We start from the raw sequence: 23,503 nt of genomic DNA, 5'->3' as shown, positions 1-23,503 counted from the left end.
CCCTTTGGCATCCCAAAACACCGTTGCCATCAGTTTTCTGGCAGAAAAATCTTGCGAGGCTTTTCTTGGTTTGGTAAGCGAATTTGAATGTGCCCACATCTTTGATTGTTCTTTTGTCTCAGGGTTCACGTACTTAATCCAGGTTTCGTCACCGGTCACGATTCTGTTTAACAATGGTTCTCCTTCATCCTCATAACGTGACAGAAAGTCTAATGCAGAGGCCATTCTTTGAGTTTTGTGGTGGTCGGTAAGAATTTTGGGCACCCATCGTGCACAGAACTTACGGTAACCCAATCTTGCTGTCACTATCTCGTACAAGAGAGTCTTAGAAATCTGTGGAAAACCAGTAGACAACTCCGACATTGAGAAACGTCGATTTTCACGAACTTTTGCATCAACTGTCTGAACGAGTTCGTCAGTCACCAATGCTCTTAATCATGAACGTTTTCTCGTCCACTTTTAAACAAACATACCCATTCACGGACAACTCCTTCACTCATAACTCTTGGTCCGTACACGGCACAAAGCTCACGATGAATAGCTGCTGCAGAATACCCTTTGGCTGTAAAAAAACCTTATGACAGCACGCACTTCACATTTGGCGGGGTTTTCTATTGCAGCACACATTTCAAACTGCCACAAAAACTAAACTAGCGCAGGTACGATGTTCACTCGACCACGGCTTGATGCCGACTGACCTGTTGAGTGCGTGAACGCACAGATGGCGTCGCTACTCCCCCCACAACCCGCACTGTGACCAATCGGAGGTTACTTTCTGAACCGCCCTCGTATGAAAAGTGGAGATGACTTTTGAGATGCTTGGTGGCTGTTGTGTAATTTTTCTTTGAAGGAAGCCAAACATAAACTCACACTTTCATAGGGTTTAACCTTGACAAGAATGAAATTGCAAAAATTACACAGCATATAGAATAATAATAATAATCATCATCAGCCAGTTTGATCACTTGGTGATATGGCCTCTTTGAGTCGATGTGCAACATAGGATCCCAATAGGTTTTTCCACTTCTGATGATCTTGAGCTTCCTATTGTGATATAGCCTGGCTGTCATACTAAGTCTGTGTCCCACCTGTCCAGTAGGCTTCCCTTTCATTTCATCTTTTTTGGGAAATTGGGCTCTAATGTAGTACTTGTTTTGACTACCTGCAACTTATGCTTCAATCGACATGACCTGCCCACTACCATTTCCAGGTATTCACATTTTCCTTTATGACACTGATCTTTGTTGTCTGTCTGATATCAACTGCTTGCTTTCTGTCTTTCTTTATGTAGCCCAACTTTTGTCTTTCCATCCGTGTTTGGGCTACTATTAGTTTTCTAACAATGAATTCATTTAATGGCCGCACCTCACAGCCGTAAGTTATTACTGGCAGTATAAACTGGTCAAAAACTGTTTACCACTCCAGTCCTGTATGCATTGCTACTGGGTTAACTACACATTTTTATGAATAACAACAGAATTAAAACAAAGGTGATGAGGCACAGTCAAATCAAATGGTCTTGAGGGAACTATGTTAGAAAATGGTACACTAAGTGAGGCAGAGAAGTGTTGCTGTTTAGGCAGCAAAATAACTGTTGGTGACTGAAGTTGAAATGATGTAAAATGCAGATTGGCTATAGCTATGAAAGCATTTATGCATAAGAGTAATTTATTAACGTCTTACATAAGTTTAAGCGATAGGAATTCTTTTTCTGAAGGTATTTCTCTGGAGTGAAGCCTTGTATGATTGTAAAACATGGACAGTAAGCAGTTCCAGCAAGAAGAGAAGAGAAGCTTTTGTAATGAGCTGTAGAAGAAAGCTAAAGTTTAAATGGGCAGATCACATAACTAATGAGGGGACACTGCACTGAGTTGAGAAGAAAAGAAATTTATGGCACAACTTGACTAAAAGAAGTGATTGGTTGATAGGACACATTGTGAGTAATCAAGAAGTTGATAGTTTGATATATGGTGGAACAGTGGGGAGAAGCTGGTGGGTGGGGGGGGGGGGGGGGGCATTGTAAAAGAGACTGAGGTATGATTCCAGAAAGCAGGTTCAAATGCAAATGAATCTAGGATACAGTAATTGTTTGGAGATGAAGGGGTTTGCACAGGGTAGGGTAGTGCAGAAAGCTGTATCAGACCAGTCTTCAGACTGAAGAGCATAACAACAATAAATAAATAATGGTTGCAGAACGTCAAGAAGGTGATTCATTTTTTTTATATTATTGTCAAATTATGCCTAGCACCAATGAAGAATTCAACGAATCTTCCTTAAGACTTTTCTTTCATTCTCCTCTCTTTCCACCAATTATCCATACTTGTTAAATGGTAGGCATTTTGAACTGCAGAATGCCTCCGTTTTCACTATTATAATGTAATGCTGTATATTTGCCTTGTAAGAGAATGTCTTCTTGCATCAACTTGTGGTGTTAAATTGTATACTAGTTCATCTTTCTAACTCTTCCTTTATTTGCATGTTTATTCAGTCTGGTTTGGCTGTATCCATTCTCCAAGATATTTAAATTTGTTTACTGTATTGATTTATCCATACCTTGTTTATGGATGGATTTCCTTATATGTTGGCTATTTATATAATCTGTCTTGTCATGAGAGAGAAACGTCTACTGGACTAGTGCCCACTAGAATAGTTAACACCCATATGCTGATTAGCCAGAACATTATGACCATCTACCTAACAGCCGGTATGTCTACTTTTGGCAGAGATAACAACAGCGACATATTGTGGTGTGGAAGCAGTGAGCCTTGTTGAGGGAGGTGGCACCATATCTGTACAAACACGTCACCCAGTTCCCATAAATTGCGGGGAGGAGGAGGGGGGGTGGTGGTGGTGATGAGCTCTGACACCATATTCAATCACATCCCAAATGCGTTGGATCAGTGTCTTCTTGAAAAATATCACTGCCATTGGGAAACATGGTTGTCATGAAGGGGTGTATGTGGTCTGCAACCAGCGTATGATATTCCTTTGCGGTCATGGTGCCTTGCAGTAGCTCCACTGGGCCCATGGATGCCCATGTGAATGTCCCCCAGAGCATGAGGGAGCTGCCACTAGCTTGTTTCTCTCCCACATTACAGGTGTCAAGGAGCTGTTCCCCTGGAAGATGATAACTACTGAGTTATATAAATAACTCCCTTTGGCATGATAAAGAAGGTACTGAGATTCATTTGATCATGCTATGCTTTGCCACTGAATCAATGTTCAGTGCCAATGGTCAAGTGCCAATTTCAGTCATAGTTGCCAATGTCATGGTCTGAACATTGGCATATGCATGAGGTCACTCATGCATTTGTGTACTTTTGCAACATTCGGTGCACTGTTTGTTGAGACACACTTATACTCTGCCCAGCATTGAAGTCTGATGCTAGTTCCACCACCATTTGCTGCCTGTCCTTTTTATCAGTCTGCCCAGCGTATGACATCTGACATCTGTAGTGGGGGTGGCTGCCCAATTCCATGACATCTGGCCATGGTTTCATGTTGGTTTTGCTGCATGTTGACACTCACCACAGTACTCCTCTAACACCTGAGAAGTTGTGAAGTTTCTGAAATGCCTTGATGAGCCTTCAGGCCATCACAAAATGCTTTCACTCAAACTCAGATAGACTGTGCACCTTCCCCATTCTATACACAGACAGCACGCTTGCTGATACCACGTGCACCATGTGTGTGTCTGACTAGCAGTCATTCCTCGCCAGGTGACACTGCTAGTGCCTGGATGGGTTTATATCGATAGGAGGTTGGGGGGGGGGGGGGGGGGGGTCACAATGTTCTTGCTGATCAGTGTAGTGGTTCAATAGATCATATTACAATGAACTTCGACCACATCATCTTGGCAGAAAACATAAATGGTTACCTCTCAGATCATTTATGTCAGACACTAGTGCTGAAACGTAATACCAAATTCAAATCAAGAAGACGTATGAATGTAAGAGGAAACTATCTGCAATCAATATTGCTATGCTTAGACAAAGTTTAAGCCTGGAATCTTGGGAATCAGTAATTACTACCATTGGAGTTAACAATAAATGGAACAGCCTGGTAGAAGTTAAGGACGCGCACATAAATAACAGCAACCCATTGTAAAAAATGAGTATTCATAAAAAAAAAAGACCTTTAAAATCAAAGCCTGTGCCAGTAGGCATTAAAGCAAAAGATCTGAAAGAAAAAATGGAAAACATGTATAGCTCACTCAGAAAACTACTGAGTTATATAAATAACTCTACAAGCGTTACAAATATCAGTTCCCCCAAAAACAGATACACAACCATACTTTTGCGTCCACTAATGAACAGAACTGCATTCACTACCTGCAGGACACACTGATGACATTCTGCAGTTTAATGAGAGCCTTAGTAACAAGGACTTAACAGGATTAAATGAAATTTCATCACAACTGTTGAAGAAATGCAAATGTGAGATGGTGAAACCATTACTAATTCATATAATAAAGTGTGTTTTCGATGACGGTATATTCCCTGACAAGATGAGACTGGCTGCAGGCAAACCCTTACACAAAAAGGGGAAATAAGGCATGTTTAAAGCTATTGACCCATTGTTCTAATATCAAAAATCACCAAACTGACTGTGATAATAATGTTGAAAAAAATCTTGCAACATTACAACAGTGCTGACATATTATGTAATTTCCGCATGGTTTCAGATGATGTTGAAGAACCACATCAGCAACAGTGTAACTTGTCCATTGTGAACTTGAAAAAATAAATGAAAAGTTCCAAGAAACAGGAGTATCCATGCACCTCTCAAAAGCTTTTGATAGAATGCACCGGGACATGCTCTTATCAGAAACTGCACTGAGTGTTGTCACTGGAAAATTCATGCTATTGGTGGAGACATATTTAAATGGTTGACAACAGTGTACAGAAATTATCTATGGGAATGGAGGAATACTGGAGAAGAGAGAGTAGAGAATATGAAATATACATTTTGGTGTTCCTGAGGGCTCCATTAAAGGTTGATTTCCATAAATACATTATGTAAATGATTTCCTAAATTCTTTAGATAATTAGCATTTGATCACTATGTATGCTGCTGACGCATCTGGTTTCTGTCGTAGGACAGTGAAAGATTCAAAACAATTGAAAAGGCAAGAGCTCACTTTGAAAGAGACCTACAAGTCATCATAGAAATAATAAATAATATTCACTGGAAACCAAGTGGTCCAAATGGCCGAAATATGAGATAGAAGAGATTCTGTCAAAAACCTATTTGGAATGTAACTTTTGGGCTTATACATAGGTGTCCAACTCTCGTGGAAGTGGCAAGTTTACCATGGCAAAACACACACAGAGAGAGAGAGAGAGAGTCTATATATATCAAGGAGATTACATTGATTCTGAATCCCTAAGGACTGTATATTTTGGATTAGTATACCCTTTATTGTCTTATGGAATAGTACTGTCAGGTGGCACTTGGCACACTAGTATTGAAAGGGTTTTTGTACTATAGAAAAGAGCACTGAGAGTCGTAGCTAAAGTAAAAGCCTATTCATTAGATTCTGTATTGTCACAGTTTATGCTACGTACATATTAGAAACCATTATGCTTATGAAAGAAGTCACCAAGGTCACAAATAAGAACACGGGAATTAACAATGAAGACACAAGGCATAAAACAGGATTTCATATGATTAACAGCAAAAAGTCCCTATGTTAAAGGAGTTGGTTTTCATAATTTGTTGCCAAATGATGTTAAAGATGTAGGCAAGGGTACTTTTAATAAACAACCCAAACAGTGACTTATCCATTAATGCCCATATAACATGAATTTAATGTGAATTATTATAAGCAACAATTCTGTCCTAGAAATAAATAAACCAGTTGTTCATTGGGGAATGATTTATTCTCCTACTGTTTGAATTATTTAATTATAATGTTTTGTAAAGGAAATGTAACTTATACTTTGTTGACAATGTCGGTGCATATAAAATTGTGTATGTGCAAAAAATAAATTGAAATTGAGTTCTGCTGTTGGTTGTAGCTTCTCAATCATTTTCTGTTGTTTTCTTTAAATCAACCACAAATTCTAGGCAATTTCCCGTAGGTCTTGTCATTTTTTTAAGCCTAGACAGATAACCCCCCCCCCCCTGTTCAGTCTTCTTTTATTGTAATCTTCCCTATTATCATTATTGTTTTCTAGTATGAGGTTAAATAAGTTTGGTGGCCAGTCATCACCCTCCTTGACTCCTGTCCAAAACATTAATAACTCTGAAATTTTGTCATGAGTTTTAAATTTGTGCCTAGCTTCCCTTAATATCTTATTTATAATTTCCATTTATCAACATACATGGCAATCAGAATTTTATCATTACATTATTTTACAGTGTTTTTGCAGAAAATTCCAAGCTGTACATTTTTGAGTATTCCATTCTTCAGTGTAAAACCTCACCTTCCTACATCAGTGTGAATCTGGCTGAGCACTGATCATTCACAGTGAAAATTATCCACATTAGTAGGCAGAAATGTTAGGTATCAGAACGATATGGTATTTACCTAATAACAAATGCAGCACTTTTAGTCAGTTGTTGTTATGTAATAACAACAATGAATGGTATTGACATTATTTTGTCTCATCACAAAGTATGTAGGATTAATATTCAGAATTGTTTCAAGAAGATAGTACTACACTAATTATACAGCACTAATTAGCATATTCATCCACTCAGTTGTTCATGTTGTAGTACTGGGGCAATAAAGCTATAAATATCTGTGTATATGTGCTTTATATTAGTTCTGAAGAAGGACATTGCCCAAAAGCTCAGCAAAGTTGTCAGTCTTATTTACATGTACCGACCTCTCAATATGTCAACCATAACAACTTCCATTATATGTATTTCCTAGGACATACCTTTGTCGTATTTATCCATGTGGAATGCTCTGGAAATTCCATTGAGAATAAAAGCCAAGATTCTGAAGGAGTCATGTCGAACACTAACAGGCAGAAGCAGTCACTGCAGGCTACTTCTTCAAATCGTACTGTCAACAAATTGTGACTAGTGCTAATCTACTCACATTGATAATTATGGGAATTACTTCTGATTACTTCATATATGAAATTAGAAGAAAAGTTACACACTACTTAGTTGTTTTTATCTACTACTTCATACTAAGCATTTGTGGTGTTTAATTGAAAACCTGTTTAATGTGAGCACTAGTGTTAACTGGAATTTCCATCCTTGAGTCCAAATATTGTGATTAATTTTAGTGTTGTGGTTGTGAGTGTCACAGTTCATCTTAAATTTCCTCTTATTATTAATCACTAATACCATTATGGAGCTTATGTGTTGGCAGATGAGTATAAGTAAGAATCCTAAGATCCCTGAAGAGGATTCTGCAAGCTGTTTGATAATCAACTTTATGCAATATTCGTACTGAACACTTCTGTAGAATAAATAAATATTTTACCTTAGCTGTGTTGCCTGAGGAAATTATGCCACAGGATAATATTAAGGGAAAGTATGCAAAGTATTTGCAAATATCCCATGTGCAGATGAACATAATCAGTAAGATTTTTAAATTCAAACCAAGTAGAACTGAACTTTTTGTTAATGTATCTGCATATTGGTTGCATCTCAGTTCATTATCCTTCTGAATGCCTAGAAACTTTATGCATGGAGCCTCAGACAATGAGTTCCCATTATTGTGTGCTTTACAGACGTGTAATTCATTTTTGTTTGTTGGAAATTGCATAATGTGAGATTTTGTAAGATTAAGGTTCAGTCAGTTTGCTTCTGGAATTGTTCCATTATTCTCCTGGCTGTGTCTTGTGTGAATGTGTTTGGGCCCATTGGCAGTGTGCTTGTGTCATCTTCAAACACAAAAGTTTTTGGTGAGTCGCTCAGTGTCCCCCAAGCAAATACATCATGGGTAGGAGAGGACCACACAGCAAACCTAACAGAGCATTGTATTCAGTGTTTCCTCACAATGAATTTCCATGAGAGGTAGATAAAGTTTTAATTTTTAGGTAACTGATTTTTTGTTTGTTATAACTGTATGTCAGCAGTTTTGGAACATAGAAAAGCTCTCCATGCCACAATACTCTAGCACATTGATAGAAGAGTTAAAACAAAACATCCCAACCTGTTTAAGTCAAGGTAGGTTTTGGCATTTGGTTTTGGATCCTCCAGCAATATGCTATGGTACTGTGGTGTGGAGAGTTTTTCAATGGACCAGAACTGCAGACATATACTTGTAAACGAACTGATTATTTATATTCTCCACTTTCTCAGTGGGTTGTAACATTTTGCTTTAACTTATCTAGCAGTGTGCTACAATCCTGTGCACAAAGATTCCAGTTATGTACCAGGACTGCACACATATAGCTGCAAACAAACGAAAATTAATTATGTAACCTCTTACTTTACAACTTTTGATTATGCCCTACATTCATTCCTGTGGGATCATTTGTTAATGTGACCCATTGTTTTTTGTTAATAATAATAATAATAATAATAATTTCATGTGGCTTACTGACCTGGTGCAAGTCTATTAAGTTGGATAGCACTTTTTAACACAGAATCCAAACCACGTGTCATTTCTGGCAACTACTCACATCATTGGAGGTGAAGGCTAAGTTAAAATGTAGACTGAAAAATCCAACGTTCAACTGGGACTGGATCCCACAACTTCTTGGTTTCAAATCGACCGATGTACCATTAGACTACCAGACCCAACTTGTTTGCTGTTGTTAAGAAATGATTCTATTAATGCCCAAGAAATACCTTTAACACCATATCATTTTACTTTTTTAGTAGAATTTTATAACCCATATAAGCAAAAGCCTTCACAAGGTCACAGAAAATGCCAATAGGACAGTTTTTCATGTTTACTTCTACCAGAACTAAGCCTGTGAGAAACTATATTGTTTTCTCAGAAGAGAAGCTTTTACACATGGCAAAGGGTCACCTGCTATCAAAAGGTTATTGTCCATAAGATGGTTCAGAATTCTAACTTCTCAAACATTTTCGAGGATGCAGGAATGAAGGACATGTGTCTGTATTTAAAGGTCACTTGTTTATCTCCATTTTTATAGATGGATGTTTTTACTGCAGAATTATGTCTTTCACAAATATTTGTTGACTGATCGCATAGAAAATTCGAGGAGTGCGCTACAAGTCAGGATAAGATTTTGGCACACTTATTGAAACACCATCATAATTAGAAGATTTACTGCTTGTCAATGAAATAATGGTTTTTGTGACCCCTTCAACAGTTAATTTAGCAAAACTGAGGTCTGCTGGTGCAGTTATTACTAAGGTCATCTGATGGATCTGCTTTCAATTGTCAATATTTTTTCCTTGTGTTTTCAATTACTGTTTAGAAGACTTTGTTGAATTTAATATCCAGTTATTTGAATTTAACATCATCCATCTTGCAGATACTGTCACTAAGGAGTTGAATATCATTTTAATTATAGAGTTTATTTATTTCAAGCCAGATAATGCACCAAAATGCCTTTGTTGTTTTCCTGAAATTTTGAATATTTTGCACTTAGTACATCATTTTTGCCCTTTTGTGGTATGGTGAAGAATTTTGCAATATTACTTATGTGCATCTTTAAGTCGTGATTAGAGTTAATGCGTTGCATTAAATTAAGCTCTCTCTTCCTAGTACAACATAATTTGATCCCTTTCTTTCTGCTTTTATTGCAATTATCCCTGAGCAGTTGTAAATGAGAAGTGGGTTCACTGTTCTGTAAGTATACTTTTAGGAAATAATTAAATTTCTCATATAGTGTTTGCCCTTAGTATACTTCTTTCAACTGTTCATTCTATAAATTCTCTCTTAATAATGTGATTATGTCAACATTTAATTCTTTGAAACCATATTTTTCCATTTTTTGCTAAGCATTACTGATGTGGATGCTGTATTGCTGCCATTTGGCTGTTGTTGTCAGATTAACCCTTTGTTATGGGGATCACATCTGTTTCATCAAGCAAGTTGGGTTTAGAAATAAATTATCCACTCCCAGTGCAATTTGTTGTTCTGCTTTTACGGGAAATGTTAGTGTGAATAACAGATAAAGTTAGACATCATAAGTGTCGTCCATTAGTACTATCCAAGAAATTATTATTGCAATCTGCACGTCGAGTGACTACCCAGTTATTTCTGTCAAGTCTTATTAGTACCATCTCTGATTGCTCGAAGAATTTGAAAACATTTTCTTTTCGCACCCTACATACTGTCTGCACCATTGTCTTGTAGATGTTTAAGTCTGTTTCTGAAGTACAGCACTCAAAAACCTCTTCAGTGCAGTATTCGTTTAGGACTATGGCCTGTGACTTATTCTTTTTTCGTGTATATAGCCACTCCCCCCTTTTTATGTTGTACTTACAGTTTTCTGTAGCAATGTGAGAAGCTCGACTTTCTTATTTAACAGACTTCTGAACTTTTGACAGAAAAATGAAATGTAAAATCTTTTGTCCTGTTTTGCTGTTGAAATCTGCTATTTATGTTTTCCCCCTAATTGCTCCTGCTATGTGTATAGCTATGCTGCTGTTCTGTCTAGGCTTACAAAAAGGATAGTGAAAATATTAGGAAATACAGGCATTGAACAGGGTGTGCTCAGTTTACACTGAATGCATCTGGAAATTAATCATGCAAGTAAAACCATTCAAGAAACTTTCAGCTGTAGGCCATGCAGTTTGTGACATAACCATGTGACCGGCAATGCATATGTCACACATATATATGGATGTCAAATCCTATTGACCTGATCCTGAAGATCAGCATTTATACTTTTGACAGAATGCTTCATCTGGAGCTTCGACACATTTTCATCTGCAGAAGTGTAATTGAGGTTACAGTACAAACTGATAACATCACCACCCCTTTCCCAGCTCCAATAATCAATACATGATCCTTATTACCAAGATCTTGTACTTTATTTTATTGTGAGTTCCATTAATCCAAGTAGCATTAGAATTGCTAGAATATGGAATGAGTCACTGTTTTAGCAGTGTTTACATGTATGAATTTTTTAGAAAATCCACAATAACACTGCCCATCTCCTCCTCCCTCCTCTCTGTTCATCAACCCTGCCACTCCTCTCTTACTATCCATCTCATCCTTCCATCTTTATCTGTCCCACTCCTCATCCCCGCCCCTCTCTCTATGTCCATTCGCCCCTCCTCCCTTTTGTCTGTCCACCTCTCCTCTCCCCTCTCACTCTTCACCTCCTCTTTCCCCTCTCTCAGCTCATCCATTCCCACACCCACATATAGCATCTGGAACATGCCTGTCATGTAGGACAGCGTAGATGTATGTGGCTAGCAATCCTTTCATCCTAGTCCCTATGGAAGCTAGGTAGTTTTTACCGCAACTGTACTTCTTTCTGGACAATAAGTAATACATATACAAAATTTGGCTGAAATTGATCCATTGGTTTAGGAGGAGATGTGGAAAAATACACACACACTCTTTTATAGATGGATATGATATAATTTGATTTCATTTGATTTATTTCTCAGAGCCTGTGGCACCATATGAACTGACACTATTTGATCATGGAAAAACGGTGAGATAAAATAATGGTTGAGAAAGACTTAACAGAGTTAAAAGATATGAAAAAAATGTGATGATATATATGAATAAATGGTAACTTACTGCAAATGCTGTTAAACTACGATGAGAAATTCTTCTACAGAATAGGAGTGTATCACATGGAAACCTGTCAGTTTAGATTTAGAAGACTGATGTTTTCTTGTTAATTTTTTGTTCAAAACCTATTGACAATGGAAACTGTAGAATAATGCACACCTTTGTGTGGAGTAGCTAAGCAAGTGTTATAGAAAAGTCTTTAATTTCTCCATATTGTGTTTTCTGAGTGAATGTTTCTTTTAACTGGGTATAACATCCCAAGTTGCTGATCAGTACTACACATTAAGTTTTGCACAAATGCTGCAGATTCTGTGACTGGAATCCACAGAAGTTTCAGAATGTAATGCCATATGTGATAGTAGAATGAAAGCAAGTAAGTTTTTGTGTTTCGTTGTCAGAGACAATAGAAATTCTATTATAGTAAAGGTGACACACTCAATTTCTGCAGAAGGTCCAGAATGTTATAATTCCAACAAATCTTTTCATCGATTCTAAGTCCTAATAACTGAAAATGTATCAACTTTGTTGATTATTTGACTACCTTTTAATAATAAAATTGCAATTTTACTATAGTTTTGTGTCACAAACTGTATTTACTGTGCTTTGTTGCAGATAAATGGCAATCTGTTCTGTATATGCTTGAAACTGACCATACCTATTACAACATTTGCTTAATCCCTTACATTGCATCCCCTATCTTTCACAGTGAAACACATCAAATAGTGGAAGCATCGAGCCATCGACAAGCACATGAAGAAAGAGTACAGCTAGTGCCAACTGAATATACAGCAGGGAGACTGAGGTGAGGGATTGCGTCAGATGGAACAGGCGAGAGCAGAAAAAAGGCAGGGAGCAGGAGGAAGGGTTGGGAAGGTTTGGTGGATATCTCAGAGGAAGGCTGCAGTTGTATTAGATACAAATACAGGTAGGAAATAGCAGGTACACAAAGTAGGAATTGGGAGGGGGAGGGAGAAGGTGCACAGTATAGGAATGCAGCACACAGGCATTTATCCAGTGTGTGATGACGTTGTGGGGGAGTGGATTGGGAAGGGATGACAGAGTAGAGGAATGAGAGGCTGTTGGCAAGAGGGTGTGGATGCAACGAATGCTCCTGCTGCCTCTCCCTCTCACATTACTATCTCGTACACCTGATGCCACCCTCTGAGCTGTCAGCACATGACCCTCCCCCTGCTCCCCACATATTTTTCCCTTACTCATGCCCTCTTCCCAGCAGTCTCTCTTTTCTGTGTTCTGGCACCCTCTTCCCCCATCCCAGTCCACTCCCCCATATCATCATTATCAAGAGCTGCACGAACTCACAGCCTCCATTGCCTTTGCGTTGTATTCATATCCTGTGCATCTGCTTCTTCACTCCAAGCCATCAGCCACCCTTCCGCCCTCACCCCCCCCCCCCTTTTCCCTCCAGCTCCCCCATTCCATTTTGCCCATACCCACTCCACTCAATTCAACCCTTCACATCAGTCTACCTGTGGAACTGCAGATCTGGCATTGTGTATTCTGCTGGCACAGAAGTAGCTGTTCAGGATTTACTGTGTTGAGGTTGGGGTGGCTGAGGGCAGGAAGAGGGGAGGGGAGGGGGGGGGGGGCGGCATGCAAATATACACACGTGTGTCAGAACTTTCCATGATTTGCAAATACAAAACCTTTTGTTACATCTGTCATATTTAATGACAGCCACATGAATGTATACACCAAAGAACTGTTTTGCTGCTGTCTGGAAAAACAGCTCATATGAGTGGTAGTTTTATCATCACTTCCAAGAAATCAGGCTGCAACTGTGAAACTTGGTGATGATGGTAGTCCTTCTCCATGTATTCATTCTTTGATGTGACACATTTTTCTCAATGATGGATGACTTGGCGGAGAACTTCATTGTAGAATTTGGTACCTTGGCTGTTCAGGAATGTTCCACCTCAAAAGTCACCTTGTTGTCATTCTTTAAATGCCTCATAGGCAATGATTTCCCCATATGCAGAAAGAGGAAGAAGCCACTTTGTGCCATACCAGAAGAATACGGTGGTTGAGGCAAAATTAGATAGCCCAAAGAGGAGAATGTGTGTTTGTGGCTTGTGCAGAATGAGCTACAGTACTGCAGTGTGAAGCAAAAACACCCATTTGAACAGCTTCCCATGATGTTTCATACTGAGAGCCTCCCGTAACCTTTAATAATAATTCTGCAGCACCTTTTCTGTTCAGTGGGTTTTTTGAAAAAATGTGAGTAGTTGGGGAACCCAGGTGGGTGGCAATCTTTGTCTTTTTCAAATGTCATGCAAGACGTTAATTTTAAATTTTTCCACTATTCCCTCAATTGCAATATATCAGTCTCTGAGCACCAGAACCACCACTTCTCTTGCAGTCACTGAGTCTTCACTGGGAGATGGTTCTATCCCAACAGTCAGATAAAAACCTGGGAACTTTTGGGGGCATAAAATGAAATTGTAAAACACATAAAACATTTTGGTCAAGCATTATTAGTGTCATATTCTAATCAGAATTATCACTTTACATTCAGTTGTGTTTCATGTTTAATGATGAACACCAGCAGTACCAAGCCAAACTCCAAAACAGTGTTTATTCTCTAATATCATACTGACTCTTTTTAAGATAACAAAAGTAAATATCAGAGGAGGACAGTACATGAGTAAATAACAAGGAAATAATAAATGAAACAGTGTAGTAGATAACAAAACTTACGAATAAAATGTCATGAAATATAAATCTTCCTGAAAATTGAGTAAATAACTAATATGTCACGTAATGTGATAAATCTTCCCGATAATCGAGCAAACAACTAATATGATAAAACTGAGCAATATGAAACACAAACTGGAATTTAACAAATGTCCAGATGTCTTTTCCACATCCTCCAAATCACAAATCACTGCACTAAATGTTTCACATACAAACGACTGATATTACTGAAATGTTTACCCTCTTTTGTTCACCTAAAATGACCGACAGTGAAAACAGTTTTTGACAGTGTAATGTAACTGGATAGATAAAAAATCTGCTCACCAAGTGGCGGCAGAACACACAGATACAAGAAGGTTATATTGAGGCGAGCTGTTAGAGCCAGTTGCTCCTTCAGGCAGAAGGGTTGAAGGGGAAGGAAGAGGGATGAAAGAAAAGGAATGGAGAGGTGTAGGAAAAGAAGGGGTAGATTTCAGAAAAGTCACCCAGAACTACGAGTCGGGGGAGACTTACTGGACGGGATGAGAAGGAAAGACTGATTGTTGGGGACTGCACTGGATGAGATTTGAAAACTTGAGAGCTTAAAAGTGAAAGACAGGGTAATATGCAAGTCAGAGATTACTGCTAAAATATCATGCACAAGATAATAAGAGCGAAAAGCTATATGCATTTTATGTAACCAAGGTGTGAGGGGGATGGCGAAAAATAGACAGCTAAGAAAATGAAAGATATAGAAAACTTAAACGGAGTGAAGAAGGGAGTAGTTACTGTGAAGAAATGCTGAGATGGAAGAAATTAACGTAAATTAAGGCCAGATGGGTGGCAAGAACCAAGAACATGTTATAGCACTAGTTCCCACATGCAATGCTCTTAGAAACTGTTTTGTTATCTACTACACTGTTTCATTTATTATTTCCTTGTTATTTACTTATGTACTATCCTCCTCTGATATTTACTTTTGCTATCTTAAAAAGAGGCAGTATGATATTAGCGAATAAACACTGTTTTGGGGTTTCGCTTGGTACTGCTGGTGTTCATCATTAAACATGGAACACAACTGAATGTAAAGTGATAATTCTGATTAGAATATGACACTAATAATGCTTGACCAAAGTGTTTTATGTGTTTTACAATTTCATTTTATGCCCCCAAAAGTTCCCAGGTTTTTATCTGACTGTTGGAATAGAACCATCTCCCAGTGAAGACTCAGTGACTGCAAGAGAAGTGGTGGTTCTGGTGCTCAGAGACTGATATATTGCAATTGAGGGAATAGTGGAAAAATTTAAAATCAACGTCTTGCATGACATTTGAAAAAGACAAAGATTGCCACCCACCTGGGTTCCCCAACTACTCACATTTTTTCAAAAAACCCACTGAACAGAAAAGGTGCTGCAGAATTATTATTAAAGGTTACGGGAGGCTCTCAGTATGAAACATCATGGGAAGCTGTTCAAATGGGTGTTTTTGCTTCACACTGCAATAATGTAGCTCATTCTGCACAAGCCACAAACACACATTCTCCTCTTTGGGCTATCTAATTTTGTCTCAACCACCGTATGAGAAGAATCTAGATGGTGCATGTGATGAGACATGCACCGAGATCACGATTGTCATGTTGTAGAGCTTGCTATGCAAAAGGATATTGTATGTTGCCAGTATACACCCTCTGCCTCTGCCCACTATTCCTGCACTTCCAAGACACTTCCCCGTGGAGAGAAAAATGAAAGCTAACAATCCAGGATGGAATTTAACAATATAATGAAAAGGATAGTGGCTACATATGGCAGAAATGCTGTGTCGCAGAGAGGCACAATGAAAAGACTGTGGGAAAGTTAGCCTTTGTCAAAGGCCTTGTTGGCTGAAAGCTAACTTTCTGCAACTCAGCATCTCTGCTATCTGGGGAGTAGCAACTATTCTCTTCATTATATTGTTGAATAATGAACTCTGTCATTCCTTGAGAAAATCTTGACAGGTTTTTGTGTAAATAAATATTTTGTGTACTTAAGATGTCTGAGTTATGATCTGTTTCCTGTCATAAGCAATATTGTGCTTTCTGTTCTGTCCTTTGATGAGAACTCTAGCCAAATTTCATAATGAATTATATGATTTTCAGGTATCCTTAGCCACTTTATCTACAAAGAAACACTACGGCTTTGTTGAATCCAACTATATTGTTTACCCTCTGCAGATCACAAATATATATTTATGGTTTTTTGTACAGCATCTGCTGGTTTGTGCAGTGCATGCAAGCAGTATCAGTGCTGATATGTAACATTCATGTGATATCATGTAGAATCCTCTACATCTGCAACTGATGATTAATATTCTCCTGACTTCCATGACCTGCCCTTGCACTTTTGTAGCAATGCTACCTGGATGCACCATAAGACTTACTGAATGGTGCATTCAACATGTAATTATTTCTGTTCTGATTAGACTTCATCAGTATATATGGTGCGCCCTCATTATCATTCATTAACAGTCCCTAATCACCCAGAAGTGGTTTTACGGGAATTAGGTAACTTGTATGTGCAGATATGGTGCCAACTCCCTCCAGCGACCTACTGAGGCCTCATTGCTTCCACGCCAAGATGTGCTGCTGCTCTTATCCGTGCTAAAGATGGACATGTCAGCTATTGGATAGGTGGTCATAATGTTCTGGCTGATGAATGAATTTCTTCCCCCTTGTGGCCTAGCGATTCTAGGTGCTACTGTCTGGAACCGCATGACCGCTACGATCGCAGGTTCGAATCCTGCCTCGGGCATGGATGTGTGTGATGTTAGGTTAGTTAGGTTTAAGTAGTTCTAAGTTCTTGGGGACTGATGACCTTAGAAGTTAAGTCTCATAGTGCTCAGAGCCATTTGAACCAGTTTTTCTTTCCCCTTGACTTGATGCCTTTCCAATGCTCTTCCTTTTAGATCCTGTTTCACTTGAATGGTCCTCTGTATGCTGAGTCAGCCTGTATGTCTCTTGTCTTCCAATTCCTTTCAAGCTGTTTTCTCACTATTCTTGTTTGATCCATCCTGTTTTGTACGTCAAAAGCCCTTCAACCTTGATGTTCTTACGCTGTTGCATAGTGGTGGCTTCGATTGTGTTTCTTGATAGATTCTTACATTCTGGGTCTTATCTTGTGGAATGTGTAGTACTTCAGATACATAAATATAGACATGAAAATGACACACTTTCCTGGTCAGGAAAAGTTAAAAAGGAAGGGCAGGTCACTCAGACCCCAGGATAGGAGGGACACACCTGAGTGACCTGCTCTTCTTTTTTGACCTTTTTCAGCCCACCTTCTCTCCTACCTGCAGAATAAACTATTAGTTTCAAAAGCAGGGAAACATGTTTATCAGGAGTACTGCACATTATAAAAGTATACCTGATAAAGGGTTTTCTTGTTTCTTAATAGGGTTTGGTTGTTGTATTGAAAAGGTCTAACGTGTTGGGAAAAGTGAGCTTATTTTTGAATTTTATTAGTAATTTCCATCGAAGACTTGGTGTGTCAAGTTACAGTACTATGAAGGTACTGAAGTGTTTAACATTTTCCTTCTTCTCTCTCCATCCAGATCGATGTTCACATGTAATCCTTGCCTACTGTCTGGCAACACGTTTTTTTGGCTAAGCTGTTTTAATAATTGATTCCACGTGTTTATTTCTGTTCCACCTCTTTTGTGCTTTCCCATGTCAATAGATTATCTGCTAAGGTAAATGTGTTGAATTCCATAACAGCTATTTTTTTTGTTCTTATCATTACTTCAGGTAAAACAATGATGAACAGGAATCGTAACAGTGTACAGCCCTAATCCAGTCTTTTCCCTTTGGTAAACCAGTCAGGATAAGCATCTCATTTATGGATACAGCTCTGGTAGTGGTTGTACATTTTTATTATGCTGGCAAGAGACTCTGGTACATTCCTCTTTGCACACATTTCTGTAATTAATCTCCTTTCACACTATCATATTCCTTTTCTAAATCCAAGAGGACAAAGACTATCCCTCTTCCTTTCTCCCAGTATTTTCCATTATCATTCTAACTACAAAAGTTAGGTTTGTTCTTGTTCTGTTAATTCTAAACCCAGTTATGGCTCACCCTGCATTGCTTTAAAGTAAGTTGTGCATGCTTGTTCACACCAGATTTCCTACTCTTTCTTGTTACTGCCGAGAACTATCGCCTGGGGAATGATGTTGGACCACTGGCTGAACTGTGTGTTGGGGTCCTGCTGCCTTGCAGTTTTAGTAAGGGACTATCAGAGGCTAAAGGAGTAGGCCCTACTCTTTCCAGCATTTAAAAAAACCAGCAAGAGGGCAATATCATCTGCTTTCCAAAGTAAAAAAGGAGTTCTGTAAAGCTTTATCGTAACATGAACATCAAAGGTAAATTCTTTGAGATAGAGACTTTAAATATTACTATGTTAAGATGTACAGGAAGTCCATAGGAATTCAAATGTACACAAACAACTCTAACAGAAAAGAAGAAGCTTTGAAATTAGACAAGTTGTGGGCCTTAATGTTAAATACAGCAAACAGCACTTACTCTTCCCTGCCAGAAGCTCCATAACACTCATCAGCATAACCCCACAGTCTCAAGCAGCACTCTGATGATGCCACAACCTGACCATTGTGTGGATACATACAGACAATTCAACTTGCTGACCTTCTAAGTGTCATACTGCTATCTGAGTCTTTATAGCCTCTGATGATGTCTCCAGCAGTAGGAGATGAAAAGTTAGGCACAGAATTATGCCTTGGACCATGGTCTTATGTTCATAAAACAAAATTCACTAAGGATGCAAATACCAGCTGTGAAAGCCTGCATTGCATAATCGTACTCTAGTTTTTGACTTTTTGCATTAAATCTCCCATTATCATCTTGTAATGGCATTTACTCTCAATTAACAATTTGTATAGTTTCCCATCAAAATCATAATAATGTGGGCGCATTTGTGTATAGACCTGAATGATTTTCCAATATCTTTTGTATACCTTTCAAACAATGTTGCTATTCTGCCTTAAATTCCATCAATATCTATAATATTGTTTTTAATTATCTGGTATACAATAAAGCTCGCACTTTAGCTTTGTCATTGCTCTGTTCCTCTGTAGTAATACATATGACCTTATTTTAGTTTTATTAGGTTTGCATATTACTCTGAATGTCTGGTAACAAATTTTAACTCGTCTTCCAACTCCATTACCATATCTCCAGAATAGGAAGTTCTACATTTTATTGTCCCTAAGTAAAAATGATGGAATAAGTTGGGTGTCTAAAGTCATTGTTATTGTCTATTTAGCAAAATTTCATAAACAGTATTGCAACAGTAACTGCCATTACTCCATGATTTGTAGCCATTGCCTGAGATCTCTCAGTGCACTGCTTCTCTGGTACCACGCGCCTCAGAATTTGAATCCCCGCCAGACGTCATGGACGTTGAAGACCCATAGAGGTCTCTGTACCATCGCGCCGTAAGCTGTGGCGGCGCGCGCCTCCTAGCCTGCATTAGAGTGAGGGCGCCACAGTGGAACACGTGGTTGCAGCGGCCAATAGCGGCATCCCCGATCGAGTACTTAAGCGCCTGCCTGTTGCTCAGCCTGCCAGTCTAATCTTGTGTACATCTCAGGACATATCGCCTCGCATTAGACAGCATATTGACTTTTGTGTTTTCTTTACGAGTGGACGTGGTCATCTTGTTTGGTTTTCATAACTCTGTTATCCGTTCTTGTTATGTCGTAAGGTCCTTCGTTGGTCGTGTCCATCTTCTCCTGTTGTGTTGTTGTTCGCAGGTTCGCTCCGCGGGTCCTGCTGCGTTTCCGTCACTACAACCCTGTGACTGTTCTGGTCGCCGTTACAACAGCTTCCAATATACCTGAACCCATGTCTGAAATTTGATATCCCAGAAACTCACACTTAATAATAGGGTCCACCATAAGGCTTCCTGTGGTACATTTTCCAGCCAGGACCTGAAGAAGTTTAATGAAATACGCAAACAGTGCTCAACTTTGATATATTCAGATGGATCTCAGCACAGAACTGAGTGCACCTGAATCTCAGAGCTTTGAATCTACATGAGTAGCTGAGATACTGATCACCTGTCAGGAGATCACAGTCACTCAGTCTTTGTGTCACCCATAATTCATTTACTGAAGATGATGGCAGATTTTAATTACCACACTGTCAGCAGTGCTGTTTGGTGAACATTCAGTCCATATTTGATTTCCACAAAGTCAGCCAGCCATTTTTTTTTTTTAACTTTATTTATGGCAGGATGCGTTTTGGGCTTCCACCCATCTTCATTTGGCATAATACAGTTATACATATATTCATCAGTAATTTGTTTACACCAACTGCATTTTGAATGCTGTAGCTGCCTTGTACTCTATATATGAGGTGTGGACAAAATGTATAAGGAATTTTTGCTTTTTCTTAAAGAATCTTTATTTATTCATCAACATTAAGTTTGTCATTTTCAAAGTAATCTCCCTCAAATTAATACATGTCTGTCAGCACTTTCTCCAAACTTGTGAGCATTTCAGGAACTCACTTTTCATGATGGTTTTCAGCTCTTTCAGCAGTTCTGTTCTTATCTCTTCAAAGGCAGCAAAATGACATCCTTTCACAGTTTTCTTCAGCCTGGCGATATAAAGAAATTGCAGGGGCCAATGTCCGGTGAACACGGTGGCTGAGGTGACATAACAGTTTTGTTTTTTTGCAAAAAAATCATGAACAAGCATTGAGTTGTGAGCATGAGCATTGTCATAATGCAATTTCCATGAGTGGTTTTGTCACAATGGAGGTCACTTTCTTCGGGTTGCTTCATGCTAATGGCACATAACTTCCAGGTGGTATTCCTTATTAGCCATATGACCACAAGACAGGAACTCATAATGCAATATCCCATTGTAATCAAAGAAAACAATGAGAAGAATCTTCACATGTGATCAAACTTGACTTTTTTTCTGTCTCGGTTCTTCATGAAGCTTCAGTTGGGACGATTTGGCCTTGTTTCATCACCTATTATAACCTCATTTAGAAGTTCTGGATCATTGTCAACCTTATTCAGCAATTCCTGAGCGATGTCTATGCAACATTAGTTTTGGTCAGAATTCTTCAATTTTGGAACAAACTGTGTTGCTATATGTTCCACGCCCAAAACATCCAAAAAAAATTGCTTGGCATGAGCCAAAGAATATGCTGACATTATCAGAAATGTCTCTAATGGTGATTTGGTGATTTCGCAGGACTGTTTTCTTCTCTTCTTCCACACTGTTGTCAGTAATTGATGTGCTAGGACATCCAGGTTGGTCGCCATTATCAACGTCTTCTTGACACCCTTTGAAACATTTATACCACTTGTAAACTCTTATCTCATTCAAAGTAGATTTGCCAAAAACCACAATAAACATTTAAAATGTGGTGCTCTGTGCTTTATTCCATTTTTCAAGAAAACTAATGCAAATTCTTTGGTCCACCTTTTTCAAAAGTAAAAGTTTGCTGAGCACGTGGAAACAATTACAACATTTTCAGCTGTCAATGGTAAAAAAACAGCTGAAAATGCAAACATACACCAGGAACATGTGTTTCAACAAGATGACGAAGTTTTGAAAATTGGATGTATAAAGCCTGCAAAATTTAAAAAGTTCCCATTACTTTTTGATTGCACCTTGTAGTTTAGCTCCTTGTTTCAGATTTCTGTAGGCTTACATATTACACCCTTGTTTATTTATATTAGTTGTCTTTAGCAACACAGCCTTGACATTCTACTCAGGTTGGCTCCTATAATTGTCATTAAGATGTAATTAGGGGCTCTCCTACCAGTCCTTAGTAGAATCATGTAAACAAATGTGTATTAATTTACCTCAACTTGATGAGATAATGGCAACTACAGGATGGCTGCAATAATATACTACTTCACGCCTCATACTTTTAGCTCATGGTGACCTAGTCTTCTGTTTTTGTTGAATTAGTTGAGTGCAGTGTTCATACATCAGAGAGGTGAGGGAAAAAAAAGAAAAAAAAGGGGGGGGGGGGGGGGAGAGCTAACCTGGTACTATATCAAATCAGTCTTCATCATTGGTTTGCTGCCATCTGTTATAACTTTATTTATTATTTCCATACAGAACCTTATAAGCTAAGGCTTGAAATGAACTACCTTTACAGGTAGGTGGTGGCCTTTCTGTGGGTTATACTATAATGGAAACTGCCATAAAGGAAGCAGCAGAAGAAGCTTCAATACCCCTGGAACTGATGAAGAATCTGAGGCCTGCTGGATCTGTTTCGTAAGTTGAAAATTTTGTACAGTTCTTTGCTCTTTCAGACTGTAGAGATAGATATTTGTGATCTTAACTATTATATATTTTTCATTCTGTGCCTTGTAGATTGTCAATAACTGTTTATGATTCATACATTTGCAATATATTATCTGTAAAATAATGTATAAAATGTGTGTGGTTATGATAGTTTGAATACAGGTCCAGTTACTAAGTCGTGTGTGCTTCATATCCTAATCATTACTTAGTACAAAGAATATATGTAATGATGATTTTTATCACCACTGGCAGGTGAAGGGAGTGTGCTTGGAAAAAGATGTGATAAAATGACAAGTTAGCAAACCATTATGAAGTTGTATTTATACAGGCCAGAATGGAGTGTCCAATACATCTTGCTGAACTATGTGACTGCAAACTGAAACGATGATGTATTTGAGTGCTGATGTGTGTGTGTTGCACAGTGGAGCATGTGTTTTCGAGTCCTCCTCTGTGAAATGGTGGTCAGCAGTATACCGATTCATAATTTTCATGGCATTAAAAAAAACTCTAAATGTTTATTCATTAGTATGAGCCAAAAAGCAGAAATGTGTAGCATCAAAACTTATAACCTCCTTTAGATATTACTTAAATAAGACAACTTTTCCAAATTATGCTTTGAAACATAGTATTCAAATGTTTTTCAGTATCTATATCACCAGATTTTTCTGCTTTTGCTGTCGAATTCAGATTACATTTAATCCACCATGCTCCTAACTGTGAAGTGTCTGCATTATAGGAGCTGCAACCATATACAACTGGATCCCCTATGTTTAGCTTGTAACTGTTTACATTTATAATTTGGTAATAGACAAAACGTATATACATTATGTATGTAATGGCCACACAGCATTT

The 23,503-nt window shown here is 38.4% G+C and overlaps 1 protein-coding gene across 5 annotated transcripts in view; it reads left to right on the top strand.

Annotated features, from left to right (window-relative positions):
* LOC124604147 (uncharacterized protein YJR142W) overlaps positions 1–23,503 on the top strand; it is a 271,445-nt gene that overhangs the window by 84,734 nt on the left and 163,208 nt on the right. For all 5 annotated transcript variants that reach the window (XR_006978592.1, XM_047136454.1, XM_047136453.1 and 2 more), the window contains one exon: positions 22,503–22,621. Coding sequence is in view for 4 of the 5 variants with exons in the window: in XM_047136454.1 (XP_046992410.1) it covers positions 22,503–22,621 (119 nt within the window). In the remaining variant the exon portion in view is untranslated. The remainder of the gene's footprint in view (positions 1–22,502; positions 22,622–23,503) is intronic.

The sequence above is a fragment of the Schistocerca americana genome, chromosome 1, assembly GCF_021461395.2.
Source record: "Schistocerca americana isolate TAMUIC-IGC-003095 chromosome 1, iqSchAmer2.1, whole genome shotgun sequence".
Taxonomy (NCBI): domain Eukaryota; kingdom Metazoa; phylum Arthropoda; class Insecta; order Orthoptera; family Acrididae; genus Schistocerca; species Schistocerca americana.
The sequence above is the reverse complement of the archived record's forward strand: the minus strand, read 5'-3'. Positions and strand labels throughout refer to the sequence as shown.